This window comes from Patagioenas fasciata, chromosome 4, assembly GCF_037038585.1.
Source record: "Patagioenas fasciata isolate bPatFas1 chromosome 4, bPatFas1.hap1, whole genome shotgun sequence".
NCBI lineage: Eukaryota > Metazoa > Chordata > Aves > Columbiformes > Columbidae > Patagioenas > Patagioenas fasciata.
The window spans coordinates 68,623,681-68,644,577 of record NC_092523.1 but is presented as its reverse complement, the minus strand read 5'-3'; the positions used below and the strand labels follow the sequence as shown (position 1 = coordinate 68,644,577).

Here is a 20,897-nt window from a genome sequence, read left to right as displayed (position 1 = left end):
GGAGCTGACTTTGCTCCTGCAACAGAGAAATATGATGGCACAAGAAGGCCCTTTCATCGTTGTTAACAAATTCACTTCCCCAGCGTATCTTTAGCCTTAATATTTTCCACACTTGCGACACATCTGTACTGACGTGTGGGCAAAAACACTGGAAGGATCTCACAAACAGTGCTTGCACAGGCTGCAGGAAGAATGTGACTGACTTTAAAATGCTTTATGGATGTTCAAATACTGTAATGAGAAAAGTAAAAAAAAATTGCATTACCAAATTAGATTACAAGATATGGAGTAGCTCTCATATTTGGGACTCCATGTAAGTAGGGACCACAACCAGGGTTCTTAAATAGCAATAGTTAATATAAGTTGGAAGGATTTAGTTACAAAGAAAACAGATTGTTTTGTTATTTCCAGTCCTCTCATTTTTATCTGTGGTCTAATCCCAATGGAGTCCAAAGGTGAGATTAAACTTTTAGTTGCATTTTTTAGGTTCTGTATTAAAATAAATGTATTTACTTGAAAGGAAATGTCTTAAATTTAGTATAAAAATCTGTTCCTACTTGTGGAGATTGATTGCAGCAGAGAACATGCAGTAACATTGATTCTCCAGATGAACTTTGTTACCTGCTGAACCTACTTGCTCTCTCTCTGTTACCTCAATATGCAGTTTACTGCACAGCATATATTTTGCTGTGCAAGTTATGTTTTGCTAATGAAAGTTTTGTCTAAGTTTGCCACATTTCTGGAATTATATTTATTTTTTCTAATGTCAGCTTACCCTCTTCCACCATTATGTATGATGTTTTGTTATAAGATCTGATTAAGAATTATTTGGCGAGTTAGACGTGGCTGTAGAGGTATGTCAATAGGAAAGCTATTCTTCTTGTCCCACAGAAAGCTTGTCAGCTGTATATGCCTCCATCAGTGTTAGAATTCTGCATTGTTTGACAAAGTAGTTCTTGAAATGGCCAAGTACCCTTTGAAAACGCTGACTAAAAATGAATGCCTTAAAAAAAACTGAAAGAGGAGGAAAAAAATTAGCAAATCCCTAAGGTTAATTCTAGTCCATTCTGAAGAGGAACCACAAATATTTTCCTGGCTTTACATATTTAAGTTTTCTTTGCTGAAATAATAATCTTCATAATTGCTCACAAAATACACATTTTTGAACCAGGTATCTTTTCCAATGATACATTTTGAAGTAACACTCTATTTTAATTACTAAAGTATTTAAGCTTTTCTCTTTGAAAGGGGAGTAGTTTCTTCTTCATTAAAATGTGGGTTTGCTATTGATGATATTATGTATTACATGACAATTATCTCACTTTCCTGGTGCCTCCATGAATAATATTGTATCTGTGTACCACTGTAACCTTTCAGTGTGTGTGCACTCAGACCCCTTTCATAAATGTTGTGGTAGCAACAAAAAAATTATATAAACTCACAAAGGAATTGCTTAATGGTATGAAGTATTCTGGTTTCTACCAAAACCCCAATTACTTAATTTTGTGCCCTTCCTGGCCTACATAAATTATGCAACTCTCACATCTCAACATCAATGAATTATGTAGCTCTGCGCACACATCAATTAATTTTGGCCCCATCAACTTCCCACCTTCTGTGTGCTCCTAGCCTCAAATCAGTTCTGCATCTCCCAGCCGCCAGCGGTTAATTTTGCACTCCCGGCAGCGCGTATCTGCCCGAACCTGCAGCCCCGCTTCAACTCTTCACCCTCCTCCTCCTGCCTCTCCTTGTGCTCAGCCTCCCTCCTCCCGCTGCTGCTGCCTTCTCCTGCCCACTTTCTCACCTTCTCCTGCCCAACTTCTCCTCCCACTCGGCAGCAAAGGTCAATCCCAGGCAGCTTCACCTCCTGCCTCGCCCGCGGGTCAGTGCCAGGTCCCACCGGCCACTGTGCCCACTGTGCCCTGGGCACAGCGGGGCTGGGCTGGAGGTGACCTGGGTGTCCTTATTGCTCTCTACATGATTTCCAAAGAGCAAATTGCAAGGCGGAAGCTCTGTCTTCTGGAGTGGCCTGTGAAAGTCATCGCATGCTTGGGGCAACCACTTCCAAAACCCTTCCTGTGGGGAAGCCTGCATCACGCAACATCCCTTTGAGAAAAGAAATAGCTTCTAGTTCTAGAAATGATGTTGAGGAAAAAGGTGGTGCCAGCATCCATCAAACTCAGCACTGCTGCCAGCAGCAGAAGCAAGCATGACCTGGGCCTCGGTCTTAAAGCTGACACTGTTGTTGCAGATGTCCACACCAAATGCCGCAGTAGGCTTCTTGAAGCAACCCAGAAAGAGCTTGCTGTCCTCCAGAAGAAACTTGAGCGAGTAAAAGCATCAGGAAAGCTATCTTGTTCCCTTATTGCAAACCTCTACATGCAGCTCAGTTCCAATTCCAAAAAGGAAAAGTATCTCCATGAGAAGTATGCAGAGACCAAAAGCCTGAGCATCCAGCATGAGAGGGCAACGTGATGTCCTGCAGATGAGAATGACCTGGACTTGCTGTTGCTCTCTGATTGCTTTCAGATGGGTGGGCAGCAGAGCAGCTCTGCAGCCCACCCACGGCCCTCACTGGAGATTTGCCCTCCAGTAACACAGGACAGGTCAAGGCAGGCCCCTTCCTCACCCTCTCCTTTAGTTCCTCAGAAGGAGAGGGTGAAGGGGGCTGGTGGCTTGCCAAAGGGAAAAGGGTGGTGACAGCAGAGTGAGGAGCAGTTGGGCTGTGCCCAGGGTCTCCACAGTTCCTGTCCAGCTGGACTGTCGGGAGCACTGGTGGAGACCAGCTCTCGGTTCAATCTGCTTTTCTCTCCAGGGGCTGGAGGGAATTTGACTCTTCTCTCCTGTGAGGTTACCGAATATTTTCTCTCTGTTCCTTTTCATTGGTGTCTATTTAAGCAGCAAGTGCTGGAGAGACTGACTTGTACTTTTTTTGTACAGTTCCCGGCACATATGGCTGTCTTGGACAGGGTCCCTAGGCCTCATTGCAGCAAAAAGTCATGATAGTGTGTTTAAAACTTTGGCCTCCAACTATGCCTATATATGTAAAATGCAAAGCATTTGGGACAAACTGGAGGAAATACGATTTTTAGTAACTGATAAAAAAATATATTCACTCTTTTACATCTGCAGTTGTGCTTTGCAAGCATGGGTGTTCTGTCATGTTTGAAGACTGTATCTTGGAACCAAAGGCCAATGCAATACAAAGGAGTGTTTGGTCCTAGCTGATTGGCATCAAGTGTTTTTCCTGTCCCACTTGCACAACCACCACGGCCATTCATCAGTGTGAAGCTAAGCAGGCCCTAGAAAATGTTCTAATTATCTGGGCTTTCTGAGTAAACCTGCCTGGATTTAAAAGAGGCATACCACTGTACTCATATGAACATTTCTTGTTTCTTCTAAATAATAGAATTAGCTATGGGCATTTCCTTAAAAGCATGCAGAACACAATTGCAGTATAATTTCTCTCCCTCCAAGCCTCGTCTTGAAACATGCAAATTTCTCTTTCAAGTGTGTTGGCAAAAAAATGGCAACATCCTGATACACACATGATTTAGACACTGAATTACACGCTGGTCGGGTTATCATCAGTGGGCTGAGTTCTTTGAATATATCACAAGTGCTGCGTAAAGTAGCACAGTCTGCTGAGGAAATATCAGTGGGCAGCTTGGTTCTTGCTCTCTTTTGTAAGGATCCAGTGCTGGCCACTTCCAGGGACCAGGGTACTGGGCTGGATATGGACCTTTAGGCTTCCCAGTACAGCCTCACTACGTCCTTACAGAGCTCAATGCAACGCACTGCAGGGCTGTGCACTTTCTGCTGAGCGTTTTCATGTTCTGTTTTAAAAATAACAAGACATCTCTTAACATTCAGGATACATTTTTCCACTCTGAAGCACCACAACAGTCTTTTTAAAGAAACTCTAGGAAGGGTGTTAACTTGATCAATGCTGTGCAGGAAGGAAAGCTCTTTCCTACTATTTTTTCAGCATGACTTTCACTGACATGATCAGGCTGGGAAAAGACTTATTGGCTGACAGCCCAGGACAGCCATGCAATATCTCTAGTCATCTGGAACTCAAACTACTCTGCCCAAGGGAGAACCATAACATAAAAACAATTTAGGTTACATGCTGAATCTTATAAACATGGTTCAGTTTTTAAAAAATAGTTTAAATACTATTTATGTGCATTCACTATGCGCACTTTTTTTCCACAAATGTCAAGTAAGAAAGGCTGGGAGGCTTTTTACTTTTTTTGCCATAGACAGTTTTCACAAATCTTGCTGGAGATTTTTAGAAATACAGGAAAATGAACTTCCTCTCTTCTCATGAATTTAAGATCTGGGCTTCTCCTGTGTATCGGATATAATTGTTTTATGTATAGATGTTTACTTTTTGACCCCATCCAGAAAGCAGAGAGTCACAGAAACGCTAGTTGGAGGGGGCTCCCAGAGGCCCTGCGGCAGGTGGGGAGTGCTTGGCTTCATCTGGCCCAGCTGCAAAAGCCCTGGGGACAGAGTTTCCGCAGGCTCCTCGATGACCTGCCCCGGTGCTGCACTCCTCTTGTAGAGGATTTTCCTCCTGTCCAGTCTGAATCATCCACTCTGCACTTTGGGCCATTGTCCCCTCTTACCTTGTCTGTCGCTGCTGCCCTGAGTTCGCTCCATCACCTTCCCACCTCTCCCCAGTGTATTTGATCTGAGGAACCCTGAGAAACCAAAGTGCAAGGGCCAATACATGTGTATGAAACTGAAAAGCTGAGGCGTCAACTTGTCACTGTGTTAATCTGTTGAATTTTCAGTTGTCTTGCAGCGCAGGAGAAGGAAAAACTGAGGGTCTTCCAGCAGTTCAAGGCTGATGCTAAGTGTCTCAAACCATAGTGCTTTTGCAAGCCTATGTTTTTTCCTCTTCCATTTTGAACCTGAACATCACTGGCCTCTGTCTATTGTTACCTTATTTTGCATAAAAACCTGAAAGAGTAATCTGCTCTTCTGTAAGTGTGCAGCTCTAAGAGTTTGGAATAAAGCAACATGAATCCAGAATGTAAGCTTCACTTCAAAAAACTTTTTTGCTTTACTTGTTGTCTTGATTGAAGATCTGAACTTGGGATGTGTCCATTGCCACTTGTCCTTCTGCCAAGTGCTAACATTCCGGCACACCTTGCAACAAGCCTAAAATTATTATTTTAAGAAAATGACTATAGTTCCTTTATGATGCCTTTTTTCCATAAACTGGTATTTCACAAGCTGAGTAGCCTTACTGTCTTTTCAGTGACTGATTTGTTCTAACATAGGAGAATAACCCCTCTTGTACATAGCTTGACTGTTCTTGTGCAGCTTCTTGCTTTTACTGAAATTGTTGGTTATTAGGCAGCGGTGTTTTTAATTGAATTGGGGTTTTTACTTTCTTGATGTGATGTGCTGTGTGTTTTAACTTTTTCTGTGATGCTTTCATTGCAGGCCTTGCTGAGACCAGGAAGAATAGACAGAATTATCTACGTGCCACTGCCAGATGCAGCCACTCGTGGGGAAATCTTCAAACTTCATTTTCAGTCCATGCCTGTCAGTGATGAAGTCTGCTTAGAGGAGCTTGTTCAGCACACACAGAAGTACTCAGGAGCAGAGGTAAAACTTTCTAAATGGTAACAGCTACGCAAAATTGTATATTTAAAATTGAATTAAAGTATCCAGATATCCTCCCTTGAGTCTTCTCAAAGCGTTAGACGGAGTTATGAAAGGGCGTGTTTGAGAGATTCCTGTGTTTTTGCTCAGAAAGCAGAATAGAGTCTGTGGCTTTTTACCTTCAAGATCTCCATCTTGATTGTTGCCAGGGAAAGGGCCTCTTCCAGGGTGAGCCTGTCACGGTCACGGGTGGCTGCACTGAGGACGTGCTGCCAGAAGGAGTGGAGAGAGATGGGGGCAAGTGCCCTCAGGCTGCCCAGACACTTCACCTGGGCCTCCCCACCTCCCCAGGGATCTTTTGCATTTGGGATTGTGACTGAGAGGCTCGGGTGGAGGGAGGAGAGACAGAGCTATGAGACAGTGTAGGGGAGTTGCAAGGGAGTCACTGGTCACTTTGAAGCTGGTGTTTTCCTATTACATATAATCAAGACCTCACAGCATCACTTATAGCTCATTGCTATTAGTTAATCAGCTTCTGACAATGGACATCAGACAATTACTGCCTAAGTAGAAGGAGAAACTTTGTCAGATGCTGCTGCCTGGCAGTTGCAATAAGCATTGGTACATTAGTGGTCACCACTCTGCTCCCTGAATATTATTCATGTCAGTGTCTCGTGAAAGGATATTTCATTCTTTCCTCATTTTGATTAATTGAAAGTAATTATATTACTTCAAAAATTCAAAGAATGCTATTAAGGTTGCCAATTCGAGCTCTTAAAAGGTATGAAATACCAGAATTAAAATTTCCACCTTACGGTAGCCAGTCCTAGTGTACGCGTTATCACACCATCTTTAATTATATAGTCACCTTCTACTTTTTCCATAGCAGAGCGGAAAATGTGATGTGCTTGCCTCGGCTTCCCCATCTTCCTACATACTGTTTGCAAGGGCAGGGAAATAAGCTAAACTTTTGCCTTGGTCCAAAAGAGAGGGTGACTGTGGAGTATTTGTGTCATTCCTATAATGCTGAAGACCCTTCTCAGCTGACTGGTCATTGCATCTGTTGCTAGGCAAGACTTTTGCTCATTTAGCTGTTGCTTAAACGCTGGCATGGTGTAAAATGCTGCGTTGCCTACTAGTAGCCTCTGGCTGGTGTGGGCAGTGCTGTGGGTGCTCCAAGGGCAAGGGCTGGGGTCAGACGTGGCCATGGGCAGCAGCAGCACCCGGGCTGCCCTCCAGGCTTGTGCCGGGAACCCACGTCACGGCGGACACCAAAGTCAAACCCGCAAGAGCTTTCCAGGACAAACTGTGCTCTGCGAGCGAATGAATGAAAGCGGCATAGTGAGAGAAGCCACTTCGAGTAGGACATCTTTTTACCGCAGAATGTGGGATCTCATAATGAAAAAAAGGCAGAAATAGAAAGGATTGCAGGCTTAAATATTGGTCTGGGAAACTGTTGGAGCTCTACTGGCTCCGTGCTTTGGAGCAGTGACGTGAAACAGTACTATGTTTTTACACAGATCTCAGTGATACGACTTTTGCTGCCTTGGGAAAATTTATCTGCTTCTGGCTGAGTTACAAGCCTCCAAAAACATAAATATAAACATATCCTCTGTTGTGTATGGAAACCATCTTCCTACCAGGCAACGACTGTAATGCTTGTATTTCAGAAATTCCAAGCATATGGGGATTTCCTTTGGATCTGGAACTGCTGAGGCTCTAGCGCTCAATTCCTGTGCTTAGTTGATAATGAGTCGCAAATGTCCCGGTGCTGGTTTTGCACAGAACCAGAACGAAGTTAATGGTTCATTGAGTGCATCTATAGATTAGTCCAGGGGAAAACCGCCTGCCTTTCTCTAATACGGCATTTCTCATTAATTTTGTTCTTTTGCATCAATCAAAGAATTATAATAATTGAGATGTAAAGACTGAATACAGAAAAAGCCTCAGTCAGTGTTCCTTGGAAGAATATATAAAAAGTCTTGACAGTTGGCACACACAGTGGCTAGTTTCCTCAAAGCCTTTTCTTCCTAGTGTCTGCAGCTTCACAAATAGTTTCCGCTGTTGAATGGCAAGTTCCCATTCCACTGTTATACCCTTTGTTTAGAAAAAGAAGTGGAAAATGCTTGGTTTTGTGACTAGAAGATGCTGTATGAATAGGGAGTTGCATGTAAAGATGCGTTGAATCATCCTGACATGAGCTGAATAAACAGCAAGTAAAGTGGATAGTTCAGTATGAATCTGGCTTCCAACTTGGCCTGTTTTCAGATCAGATAGTGGTGCATTTTTGCCTGTCATCACTTATGACCAGTTATCTCTATTCACCTGCTGGATGTACGTTTCTTTTAATGAATACCTTTAAAGATATATCAAGATAGCAAAATAGGGTGATTACTTCCCACTGTTTCATGTGAGAGAAGATGGAAGATAATTTATGAGGGTGAATTACAATCTCCTTCTCTCATAGGTAAGTGAAGTTTAATGTAAAAAAAGAAAGTGCATTAGAGGAGCAGTGTCTGTACAGTTAGCTTTTATTATGCTAATAGTATAGGCCGAACAAAGCCTCAGCTTTCTGGAAATATTTGAGTTCAGTCTTCATTTCCAGGCTGTTCTGAAGTAGTGCTCTGCAGCAGTGCGGGAGGATCTTCTTCAGGGATCTGCAAGGCAGGAAAGTCAGAAATTGTTTTTAGAAGTTTCCGAATAGCAAGGTTTGGCCTCCGAGCTGATGCTGACACCGAGGATCATTTCCTCCTCCCTCCAAGGCAACTTCTTTGACTGCATCCGTGTCCTGAAGGCATCTGCCTTTTCCTAGGACTGTCCTCAGCCTCTTTTTAGCAGGTCTGTGCTGCAAGGACAGCTCTGCAGTAACTGTGGGGAGCAGCCAGAGCTGCTCTTGTCTTTGCACCCAGCTTTTATTTTTGTAAGCAGTTTCTCCTGAAGGCGATACCCGGGGAGCTGAGGCTGTGCTGTGCTGCCCCACCAGCCTCCGTGGCCCCTCCAGGTGCCGTGATGTTAGCAAGGAGCACTGGTAATCGCGGAGGAGAGCTCTCTAGTCCTTGGAAGTCATAGAAATGGTTAAAACAGCAAACATTGTGCTGCACTGAAACTTTTATAAGGTTAATTCTAGTGTTTCTACATTTCATTTTGGGCAATATTTCAGGAGATCTGATTTTTTAGAAAACTGATGATTATTATAAATGTTTTTATATATTTTGAATGTCTTCACTGGGAGATTGTTCAGTCTGACCATAGCTTTTTCCTAGAGCATTTTCACTGTTACACTTCATGGTGAGGAGTTTTATCTGTTTGATTGCTTACTGTGCTTTCCATAACATACAATTAATTACAGATCCAACCACAGAAGCATTTAAAAGCAATGTTTGAAAGTGCAAGCAATGTGATTTCTTTGCGTCTCATTTGCTTGCTTTCATGATGCTGCTACAGCCAGCTTGCATTAGGAAAGATGGGCCTCCCACAAACTCAGGTGGTCTGCCTTTATTTGTTTAAATTAGGTTTTTCATAATTACTGGCTTCTTTCTGTTGTAACAGAAAATACACTTTCTAGTGCAAGCAAGAACAAAATCATGTGGGCAGTATCTGATAGGAAATTGCTTGCTGTGTGATTTTTAAATTTTACATTGTCTCAAACAGAAAAAAAGAAAGGCTGTGACTGGGACATGTCTTGGTCTAGAGGAAGGACGTGTGCCCTTGTAAATGCAAAGACTGATATCTTGGTTAGACCTGTGTGGGGATATAAAAGATTGTGTCATTTGCCTTTACAAATTAACTGGCAGGGGTGTGTCTGTCTTCAGATCCTTGGAGTTTGCTTTCCAAAAAGGGACAAGCGAGGGATGAAGACAGTGTTTCCCCACTGTAGAAATATTTTGTTCTGGAAAGCAGGTGATAAAAAAAAGGAAAATAAACATGGTAGAACGAGGGACCTTCTTTTATGGTCTAAGCTCCAGTCAGATGATGTTTTTGTTGCAGTTTAGAAGGCAGAGAGGGAGGGTTTAGGCAGAAACTTAAACCAAGTTTTGAGCCGTTTTGAGTTTAAAGTTGCTTAGAAGTAATAAAATTAAATATTCTGGATATGATGGTAATATTCTTAAGACAAGCGTGCTTATAAAAGCGAGCTAATGGGACCGACTGCTTTTAAATTGGTGGAAAGCAGGTCATGGTGAAAGGGAAGGCTGGCATTGTTTCTATAGTATTATCAGTTTCCATGCTTACAGGAAATAATAGTAGAGCGGGAACCTGGGAGCCTGTAAATCTTTCACTGGTTCTTAGTCGAAGTAGAATAGTTAATGTAAAAAATATCTTTCTCACTTTGCAATAACTCTCGATGGGAACACAGAGAATGAAGGGGAAAAAAAAGGCAAGCCAATGAAGGTTTGCTCTGGCTCAAATGAGACTGTATTTGTTGCCAAAAAGTATCTTTGCAGCAGCACACTGACTTGAACCAGCTAAAGCCTTTGACTCTTAAAATATGTATTCTAAAACATGTATGTTCTTGTTTACCAGATACTGACATATTTAAACCAGAAACTTTAATAAAAACTCACCCCAAATCTTCCCAAACACCCTTCGCACTGTTGTAGAGGAATGTACCAACTACGAAAGAAGAGAAGATGCGTTCTATCGTAGGTGTACAGGAGGGCGAACAATCTTTTAAGAGATTGGGAAAAATTTGTACATTTATCTCTTTATTAAGGAGTGTCTACAGTAAAGGTGAGAGAGGGCTTCGATATAGGAAAAATGGGACATCTGACAAATCAGGATGTATTATCTATTTATATCTAGTTTTCCATGAAGGAAAAGATCCTCCAAACTTAAGGGAAAGCCCTTCTTTAAAAAGAGAAATGGATCCAATCCTGTATAGTAGCCTAGAAAGAGACACAGGCTTTTTATCAAAACAAAATGGTGAAGATTCTGTATGGAACGGGGCGAGAAAAACATTAGATGTTGCAAATAATGTCCTGGCTAAAGCTCATGGTTTTCATTTTGAAATGCAAATATGTTTGCTCCCTTTATGTTTAGTTACGCTAAATGCAGAGCATGTTCAATTCCCACCGACTTCAGTAGGCGTTGAAGGTACTCAACACATCATGCCTTGGGACTGGGCCCTCAGATTCTGAGCTTCTAGGATACCACAGGAAAATGCGTGTGTCTTATCAGAAACATGTGATGTGTGTGATGACCTTTCCTTCCGAAGGAGTTCTGCTTAGCTCCACACCAGGATACAGCGTTACAGAAAAACACAGTTTTCCAAGTGAGGAACGCTGTCAAATTGAAACACAGCAAGATTAAGGCCTCAGATGAACCTCTGAAGTTTCTCTTGGAATGATGCATAGGATCTATTAATTTATATGACTTATTGAAAAGTGAACATTATTGTGTGGGTGGGTGAGGAAAAGAGACTCAGCCTTCATCCAATGTGGCTAATATGGGATCAACACCTTCCTACACATGTTTGTCAGTGCTGAGGATGTGTTTGGCACAGGTGGCTGGAAGGTGAGGAAATACCTGGCATTCGGAATGTTTTCTGAATGTCAGTGTTTGGGATAAACGAGATGAATCACAGGAAAGGAAATAACTAACTACACAGGACTTCCCATGGGATTTTGCTTACTGCTGGTCTCACAAGGGCCCCGTACGTGCAGAATGTGCTTGGGCAGATTGGGAAGGAGGGCAGCACAAGCATCTGGGTAATCGCTTGGCATGGTGTTGCCAAACCGTGAAAGTTTGCAGCATTGTGCCACCTTTCCTACTCCCCGTTTTAGCCTCTTTAAAACGATCTGGTTCCCCTCCCGCATTTTTCAGAGATGGAGGGGGATCGTTGCCCTAAGTGGGCTGATTTTCATCACATCTTGTCTCAGCTGAGACCTGATAAAGTGCTATATGCATTCGCCCTACGAGTACATAAAGTATGGTTTACAATTAGCATATTTATGCAAAATGTAAGATATGGCATACAGGAGAGCTTTTGCACTGAAATTTATGCATGGCTTACTCATCTGGGAAAGAACATTTTATCTTTCAGTGAGATAATGATTTGCTAATAGTTTAATCAAGCAGAGGAGATTTAATGCATCTGACTGAAGGGACATTAGTGCTTCTGAAAAGGTCAGGCCCATTAACAGCTCAGGAGGATACAGTCTGAACTGCTTCCTAAATAACTCAAAGAACAGTGATCCTTAGAGGAACTTGGGGAAAATGCTGGAGGGAATTTGAATAAGACCCCAAGCAAGCACCAAACAGTGTTAAGGTATAAAATAAATCCTGCTTCTCAAACCTGAGTTTTTCTTTCTCCATACAGCCCAAAGAGCTGAACCTTTTGATTCCTTAAATGCTGAATCACTTAGGGTGTGGGAACCTTAGAGCTAATTTCATTATGTTTTTGTCTTCCTTTCTGTGTCTTCGTTAACTATTTTAATGGCACGGTCCACCTAGATTCTGTAAACGAGCACTCAGACTTGCTTTTGACCTCCGTGTGCCTTTGCAGGGTTATTTAGTGTTGCGTGCCTGTTTGGATAAAGCACCTGTGTTAGGAGCATCGCTGGTGTCGGGGTAAGCGCTCCTCTGCTGAGGGGGCTGCTCGCTTCCTGTGAGCTTTTATAAAACATCTGGAGTTTCACCAAACCAGCTGGGGCTGTGGGAGACGTGTGTGCTGCCACCGATGCTGTGGCCCTCACTTTCCCTTTTCCTTGCACCCAGCAGCGGTACCGGGAGCCCCTCGTTCTGGGGGTGGCAGAAGGGAGAGTGTCGGCAGCACGGCGAGGGGGCTGCTGCGCTGTCACCCAAACGCGGGCTCCTAAAAGAGGGACCTGGGCTGATTCCCTGTCAGGCAGCTTCACTTGCCCGCTGCTCTCGCCTGTGGCTTTGCCGCTTTATTGTCCTGGGTTTGGCTGTCATTCCCAATAATGGAAAAACATGTTGCTCTTTAAAAGCAGATGGGAATTCATTCCTGAAGGAAGAAATATGTCTCTTTAGGCTACTGCTATTGTTTTCTCTTAGTTTTATTTTTTGCCTATGAGTTATTTCTAGCAGCTTTTAATTTAATTATTTCTTTTTTCTTTTTTTTTTTTTTTTAAATCAGACAGCAGGGATTATTCTTCAGTGTCTTAAAGCACATGCTTTCAGTGTACCATTGGTCACAAATGAAAGTCTTCAATGTTCAGAGTAAAAATTGCATTTTCAGTGATCAGGAAGCAATTGAAAACACTGGTTTATTCTGCTTTTTATTTAAGTAATACAAATGCTCATATCAGATCAGAGTGGTGGAATTTGCTTTTATGTTAAAAAAAAGGAAAAGAAAGAAAGTTAAGCACTGCATCATGGTGACCTGTTTTTCTGATTTAAACCTGTAGTGCTTGTGCTTGATGTTTTAAGTTATGATATGTCACAGTGTATGCAGTTAGAAGTGAGCTTGTTGCCTTGAGTCTGACTCAAGTCTAGTCCTAAAGTATAAGACAAGGTATACAAATTAGAGAAAGTCACCCAAAAGTTGTTGCATTTCACAGAGAATTAATTCCTGATCCTTGACTCTTATAACCAACTTCAGAGCTAGATCCTCAACATCTAGAAGTTGCTGTAAATACTGAATATCTTAGCATGTGAACAAAAGACCTGTCTGAAGTTTTTTGTTTCATTTTCTGTGATGTGAGACCATTGATTTATATCAAGTTTTTTCATAATGAAGGGGGCAAAAGCAAATATTCTTACATATCCATTTCTGTTTTTCATGTCCTTGGGATTTGTGTGTGTCTGACTGGTTTAAGTGCCTGCTTTTAATAGTGTACAATGTCTGACTGTCAAACCTTGGTGTTCAATTTACCTTTCTTTACGTGTATATATACATTTTCCTCTAGGATACGCTGAGTATTTCAAGGGGGTTTCCCACAGAGGTAGCACTGAGCTTGCCCAGGAGAGCTGCAGAGAGCTCCCCGCTTCTGCGGTACAATTGCCTTTCTGTCCCTAACAGAATCACTTACACCAGAAATAAGGTAGCACTTGGACAATAATACTCAAAATACTTCTGATTATTATCTTAATTGGTACTAGGCATATTTAAATGTGTAGTACCTGAAGGCGAAATCAGGTAGGATGTTTATACCAGATGAAACCGTACAGAGGAACACCTTGTGCTGACCTACTTGTAACTCTGGGACTGTGCCAGTGAAATTGCTGTCAAGGTGGAAGAAACGTTAATGAGCAGCAAAGGAACAATAGAGCCCAGATATAAAGGCTTATTAATCTACCTGAGTATTGTGCTGTGAATGAAGAATGTGTATTTTAATAACAATGCTAACTGTTTACACTACACTGAACTGCAAAGATTGGAGAGGTGCATGTGCGTGAATTAAAATATTTGAGCATATATTGGTATCTTTGTGTACATATGAAATAGGATGTTTGCCTTTGGCAGTCATCAGTGAAGTAACTGTTTCTGTTGTGAAAATTTGGAACATAATAATAAGAGCTAATAAAAATCAAGAAGTATGCCATTAGATTGTGAATATATTGAACAATAGATGTACTACATTTCAAATGTAAAAGCTGTCACTGTTGAAGCTACATTTGTGTAGAACATGCCCCAACTCTTCTGCTTGAAGTGATTGTCCATATAATAGAAATAATGTTTCATTTGTGCAAAGTAAATATTGAGTTTGTTTTGGGATAAAGTGCTTGGATGTTTTTTTATTTTCCTTACCGTTTTAATTGTGATATACTTTAATATTTCCCATCCCTCAGAATGCATATGAGCTGTAAGCTCACACACTTGTCATCATCCCATTCAGTTATTTGAATTTGAAAATGCCCTCTGCTCTGTTCGTTTCAAAGAGGGTTTGAATATGTGTAAGTTTAATTTTCTAAGTGGGATTTTCTTTTTTAAAGAATAGTTGGAATATCTGCCTATTTTTTTTTAACGCACAAACTTTAGCAATAGCATTGGAGTTGGAGGCTTTTTGGTGAGATTAAGCTGCCCAACAGTAATACTGAAACAGTCTGAGAAGTTGTTAGTAATTAAGATAGTCACCGATGCAGAATGTGGGAACAGGGACTCTTTTGAGTGTTTGCAGCAAAACCTACATATTCAAACAGGGAAATATTCCTTTTTGTCATGTAACTTCTGTTTTCCCGGTGTGCCTGAACGCTGGCTGCTCGTAGGAAGGAGAGCTGCAATCCACTGAAGAAGCCACTTTAAGGGGAGATATCTACAGCTGGCTTTTGTGGTTTGTATTTGAATACTAAGAGATTTGTATTTGCACAAAACTTTGGTCTTAGCTTTCCAACCATTGCCTGGAGTAGAAGCTGTCAAGTAACATTTCTTAGCACTACTGAAAAGCTGATGGCTTTATGCACTATTGTCGCTCAGATTTTTGTGTATCAAAAACTGGAAGTCGTTATTTCCAAGTTATCTGATCTGGTTTCCCTAAAATACATAAAGCTTTAGATTGCCTTTGGCGAAGGGATTAAATGGTTATTGGCAGATGGAAACACCACAATAATAACTCTGCAGCAAATTATTAGCAATGGTAGAAGCAATTCCGTGGACTGTTTAGCTTTTTTAATTAAACTTTTTCAGACTACCACCCAGTTCTTAGCTCAAGCTTTTTGTCTCTTGGCTTTGAAAACATCAAGGATAGTTGGGCAGAAAAAAACCTTTCAGGTCTTAGTCCTCTGTGATTTGTTCATGGCATTGTGTGGATAGAAGCGAGCCATTGGATCTGGGTTGACCACTTGCAGTGGAAGAAAACAGAGCAAACCCCAAGATTACTGCAATTGCTAATTGGGCTTGACATCCCCATTGTCGGGGAGGAGAACTGAGAGCATTTTGCCCAGTTGAAAAGAGCTGCTTTGGATTTTGTTTGTTTCATGGTTTATTTTCTTATTTAGGGAGGCGGGGAGGGGGTTAGTTATAATTTCAGAGTAATTGGCGTCTTACAGAGTTGGCTTTGTGGTGTTTGAATAATTTCCTAGAAAAAAAGTAAATTTGTGATAAAACTAGGCTATTATGATTATACTTACCATTGCACAGCGAAGCACACCGTCGGAGGGAAAGGAGGGGAGTGCAGCAATCTGTCTTCTGTTTTGTCCTGTGTATTTTTGGTCTTACTGTGCTTTTTACCAGGATAAATCAATTTTGTCTTTTGTTTTCCTTTTCCTGGAACTTTTCCCAGTGAGCTCCTATTGATGAGAAACTGATAAAGATTGGCGGGGGTTGAGAGATTACCGGGCTCATAGGTTAGACTCTGTGGGTATTTGTGGTGGGATGTTTCCAAGTACTTGTGAGTCTGTGTCAGGAAAACTCTTTCCACTCAATCTTTCTTCAGCAGCCACTTTCCCTTGCAAGGCACATGGTTTTTGTCGGGCAGCCAAGAAGGAAGGACCAAACAGAAGCAGTCAGGAGGACAGGTTGTGGGGCATTTTTCTCATTACAGGTGATGATAGGGGCTTGGGGCTAGTGGCCTGTGCTGGGTGGTCAGCATTGCCACACCACCCAGGGCAAGCAAAAAAACCCAACAAACAAACAAACAAAAAACATCCCAAAAAACCCCCCCAAACCAAAATACAAAACAAAACAAAAAAACCCAACCAACCAACCCAAAGCGCCGTGCTGCTCTTGTACTCAGACACTCGTACTCAGATGTGTTACCGCTTTATGGGATCTTGCCACTGCTGTGGTCATTTTAGCTTATTTACATGTTATAGAAACTGGGGGAAGAACAACCACGCTCCTTTTTAGCAAAAGAATATTTGCAGGCAAGAAAATGTATTTGGTGACTTGGTATAAACAAGAGAGAACAAAACTTTTCTCGATTTTGATTTTTCTAGTTTAAGGCCTGAGGAATTCCAAAGAAGAGTTGGCAGTCTTGTTTTAATATCCATACAGTAAGCGCTCATCATAATAAGATGTCAGTTCTCTTCAGAAGCGGAATATAGTCCACATGTTAAAAGCTGAAAGCTTCTTCTTCATTACTAACAGTCGTTGTTACTAAATTTGCAAAAGTATTTGTGAATTCAGTCAAGTAAACTCACAGCACAAAACCTAGGCTTTTTTTTAATTATAAGAGAGTTTTTTATACTTATATATGTAGACCATCCTTTTCTTATTTATCTTTTGCTTCAAGCATATATAGACAATAAGTTCTAGAAAATTATCGATCCAGAAAAATACTTTTCTTCTTTTTTTTTTTTGCGTAGTTTTTGAACTTGTGAGCTAAAAAACTGAAAAACAACAGCAAAAACACCAAGACGAACCCAAAACTTTTGAACCAATTTGGTTTATTTATTTTTGAGAAAAGAATACCTTTATTTTGTCTTCATTAACCCTCGCAGATTAAGAATGATATTTATGAAAGACCAAGAAAAAGGGAGGAGGGGGAAAACATTAAATTAATTTGTCCTCTATTGATGTTTAGAAATTGGAGGAAGAAAGTGAACCTGAGAATTGGGACAGTATCGTACCCTAGGCTAATTGTTTACCATTAAAAAGAGAGCTTGCATGCAGCAGGGAGCGTTGTGTTTTGGACTTACTTCCTTGTAACTCATAAATCTTGGCTGTATAAATGTTCAGTCATTAATTAAGGCTTTCAAATTAATCTGTTTCCTGACTGGACTTGGCTGTTTTTGCACAGAGCAATGCTGTTGCTCAACTCACCAGTTCAGCAGTGCTCTCAAATGTGTGATATGGAAGTACGATGTTTATTGTGAGAGTTAATGAACAGCCTTGTGTGGAGGGGGCAGGACAAGCGTTTTGTTACTAACATGTACAGGAAATAGGGTTGTGGTATCGAAATGCATTTGTGTACTTTAATTACTTCCCTTACTTCAAACAGTGGCAAAAAAATTGGCTACTTTATATTGATAAATGTCAGTTCCAAGCAGAAGTATTTTTGTTTCATTATTCTAGGACAGAGTTCTATCTTTGCAAATCAGCCAGTTTACTCGAATGATACATAAACACAGCCAAAAAAAATCTCTCTTTTGTGGTAGAAAAAGATTGCAACTTTTATTAGAGGTTTTTTAAAAATTAGTTTGTAATATTATCACTCTGGTAATAATATCATTGCATTGATTTGACTTGCTCATATACTAACACAGTGCTCATTTGGGTTTTGTGTTCTACTTCCTTTTCCCTTTCTTTAAATTTCTTACTTATGAAGGTATGATAGGAACTTTTACCATATATGTATTTTTCTAATATTTAGGATTTTCAGAAATTCATAGTTGGGTGATGATATGTACAATATGCATTGCACTATAAATGTTCATGTTATCTTTAGCACTTAAATATACACAGGTCTGTCTTTGCAGTGTTGAAAGTGAGTGTACTAACTCTTCTGAAGTGGCCATCCCTTACCCCATGCTATGAATTTGCTGTTAAAGGTGAAGCAGCAAAAGCTGCAAATGAATCATCCAGCCAGGCAGTCCTGCAGATGTACTACATTTCATAGCTATTTCAAACCAAAAATGCTTTCATTGCACACATTCCAGTTGACCAGATGTATATTGCAACAGTCGACTTCCTTCAATTCTGCATGTGCAATGGATTTCATCATGAACTTGTAAGGTCTCTGTTCCAAACTGTCTATTTGTACATGAAGCCTGGAGAAGTAGGAATTCATGATGAACATGAACAAAAAAGATCTCTTCTTAGCTGTTTGAAGTCTTAGTGTTCAATTCATGAAAGTGTGTTGCCGCTCGTGTTTTCTTTGTCATGAAGTGCAATGAGATACCACAGTCCTAATCAAAGTACCCTCTACCAAGGAACAAAAATACAGTCTGCAACGTCTGCTTGCAAGTCTGAACAACTGTTATCTACCATGGAGGTATTTTTCATTACTTTCATATATGTGTTGCACCAAGGAATATATTTGCTTCTTAATGGCTAATTAAAAATTGGTCTGACCAAGTTTTAAAGTTTGAGATAATCTGAAATCTGAATTTAACTCTTCAGCTAAATTTCCTCACCTTTGTCACTTCAACCAGAGCCAGACTATTAATCCCTCCTCATTTCTGGCCTAGTCAAAGTTTACATTGTTACCCTACAGCATTTCAAAGATTTTTATGTGCATTAAAAATTCTCTCTAACCAATGGAATTATTTCATTAACTTAAAATCAAATACGTGTTTCAGCTTGCTAAATCCAGGGATTATTTATTTAATTCCTAAAGATAAAATTATATTCTAATTTCATATATGTTTTTAATTAGGCAGCAGAAATAACAGAAGATGTATCAATCTTTTGCTGATTTTTTTTTTTTCTTTTTTAAATTTTCAAGGCAGGATGTATCTTTGCAGCCAGATTCAATTGCTGTCACTTAGGTGCCTGTCATTTCCCAGCTGTTCTGTCAAACCAGTGGATGCATGAATGACCCAACGCTGGTTTGGGCAATGGGGTTTTGATACAGCAACGTGATTTTTCCACGACCAAGAAAACCCTTGCATTTCAATGGGATCGAAGAGTAGGCATGTTCTCAGTTTCATTTAATGCCAAGCTAAGTCATTGTAAGTGTTTCCAGGCCTCTCAGTATTGCTTTCCACAGTTGTCTAATGAGAGATGGCTATACGTGTCCATGAGGAGCACTGGCCAGATTAATACCTGTCCTTTTAATCTGCATTTTTAAGTTGAGTACAAATCAGAGTGGCCCCAGTGCTGCTGTAGGAACGTTAAAGAACAGCGAGACTTTTAAAAACAAACCTGCCACTCTTATCATGTCTTTTTGAAGCAGCAAACCTTTTTTCTTGTCGCCATGAGATTATTGCCATCCAATAAGTTGTTTCAAGAATAGCTGCATGTGTACGAATCAGCTACAGAGGTGCGTGGGCAGCGAGTGACCCACCGAGTCAGGCAGGCAGTAGAAATCCAGATGAGCCTGTTGTGCTTGGTAAAAGTACCATGTGCAGCATGATAGGAAGGCTTGCTAAGCTGTAAATCATAGCATTAAGAAACTGTGGTAATAAATCTCTCTTCTGCCAGTCTGCATTTTACTGGAAACAGTCCTGGACTTGCAGGGAGATAGGTTGGATTGTCTCATTGGTTTCTTCTGTCTTGTGAATTTGATAAATCATTCGATGCATCGTATTTGGTAACAAGTAAACCATATTTCAAAGCCTGTTATGATGCCTGTGTGGTGTTTACAACTTGAAATCTGTTGTTACATAAGACTCGGAAGACACTCGGTGTTGTATTCGGTAGTATCTGTGAGCCACCTGAGTAACAGAAGAAATGATAATTTGCCAGATTTCTTGCCATGTGCTAAATAGGACTGTTTTTGAAGCATGCAGCTTCAAAATCAGAAATTGCATTCAAAATACCCGTGGGACATTATTACAATTTGTTTTTCGCAGGTCACACATTTCTCTCAGTGCTTGGCTCCTGCGGGATGTTACCAGCAGGTTGCACCAGGGCGATACGGAGCGGCTGGTGCTGGTTTCACTGCCATTCTGACGGCCTGCCGCTGAAAGGATGACTTGGAAAACACAGCAAGGAAGCTTGGAAAGTTGCTAAATTGAAATAGATAGATAGATAGATAGATAGATAGATAGATAGATAGATAGATAGATAGATAGATAAGATTTGCTATACTCTAAACATGGAGGCTATTTTAACAGTGGGTGCTGAAGACGTTGAGATTGATCAAAACAAAAAGGGAAACAGGAAATAGGAAAAAATGTACCATTATCAATGGGAAAAGTCAGGAGGTTACTAAAACCAAATATACCCTCCCAGGAATGGTAATCAATGTAAAGAAATGTTTGCAGCAAGTAAAATGGCTGGAAATTTGGAGAGGGTGTGAATAAATGCATTAAATTAAAAAACAAACGAAAAAAAGAACACACAAAAGAAACCCAAAAACCAAACCAAAACAACGAACCAGCCAGCCCCCCCACACACACCTCAAAACCAAACACTTATAGCAAAAGTATTTCAGATGATTTTTAAAAAGTGCTTGAAATTGCTGGCTTTAGAAGAGTAAATAGAGAGGGTAAGTGAAGAGAAGTGGTGAGAGCCACGGCCAGCGGCAGCTCCCTGGACCACAGGAGCTGCTCTGCTGGTGTCCCAGTCCCAGAGCTCCTTGGGCTTCTCCAAAGCGCCAGCGCAGAGCCCCGTGCAGTGTCCTCCGGTGATCATTGCTCGTGCTGTGGTTGCTCAAGGTGAACAAAACAATGTTGCTGGTGTTAAAATGATAAACCCAGTCCAGTCCTAGCCCAGCCAGGATCTGCATAGAACAGGTTGTTCCCTGCGAGTCGGAACAACGCTGATAACA

At 41.0% G+C, this 20,897-nt stretch overlaps 1 protein-coding gene across 1 annotated transcript in view; it reads left to right on the top strand.

The window, feature by feature from the left end:
• Window positions 1-20,897, top strand: part of AFG2A (AFG2 AAA ATPase homolog A) — a 200,319-nt gene that overhangs the window by 156,528 nt on the left and 22,894 nt on the right. Inside the window, 1 exon segment of the mRNA XM_065837782.2 lies at window positions 5,461-5,625. Within this exon segment, the coding sequence (XP_065693854.2) occupies window positions 5,461-5,625 (165 nt within the window).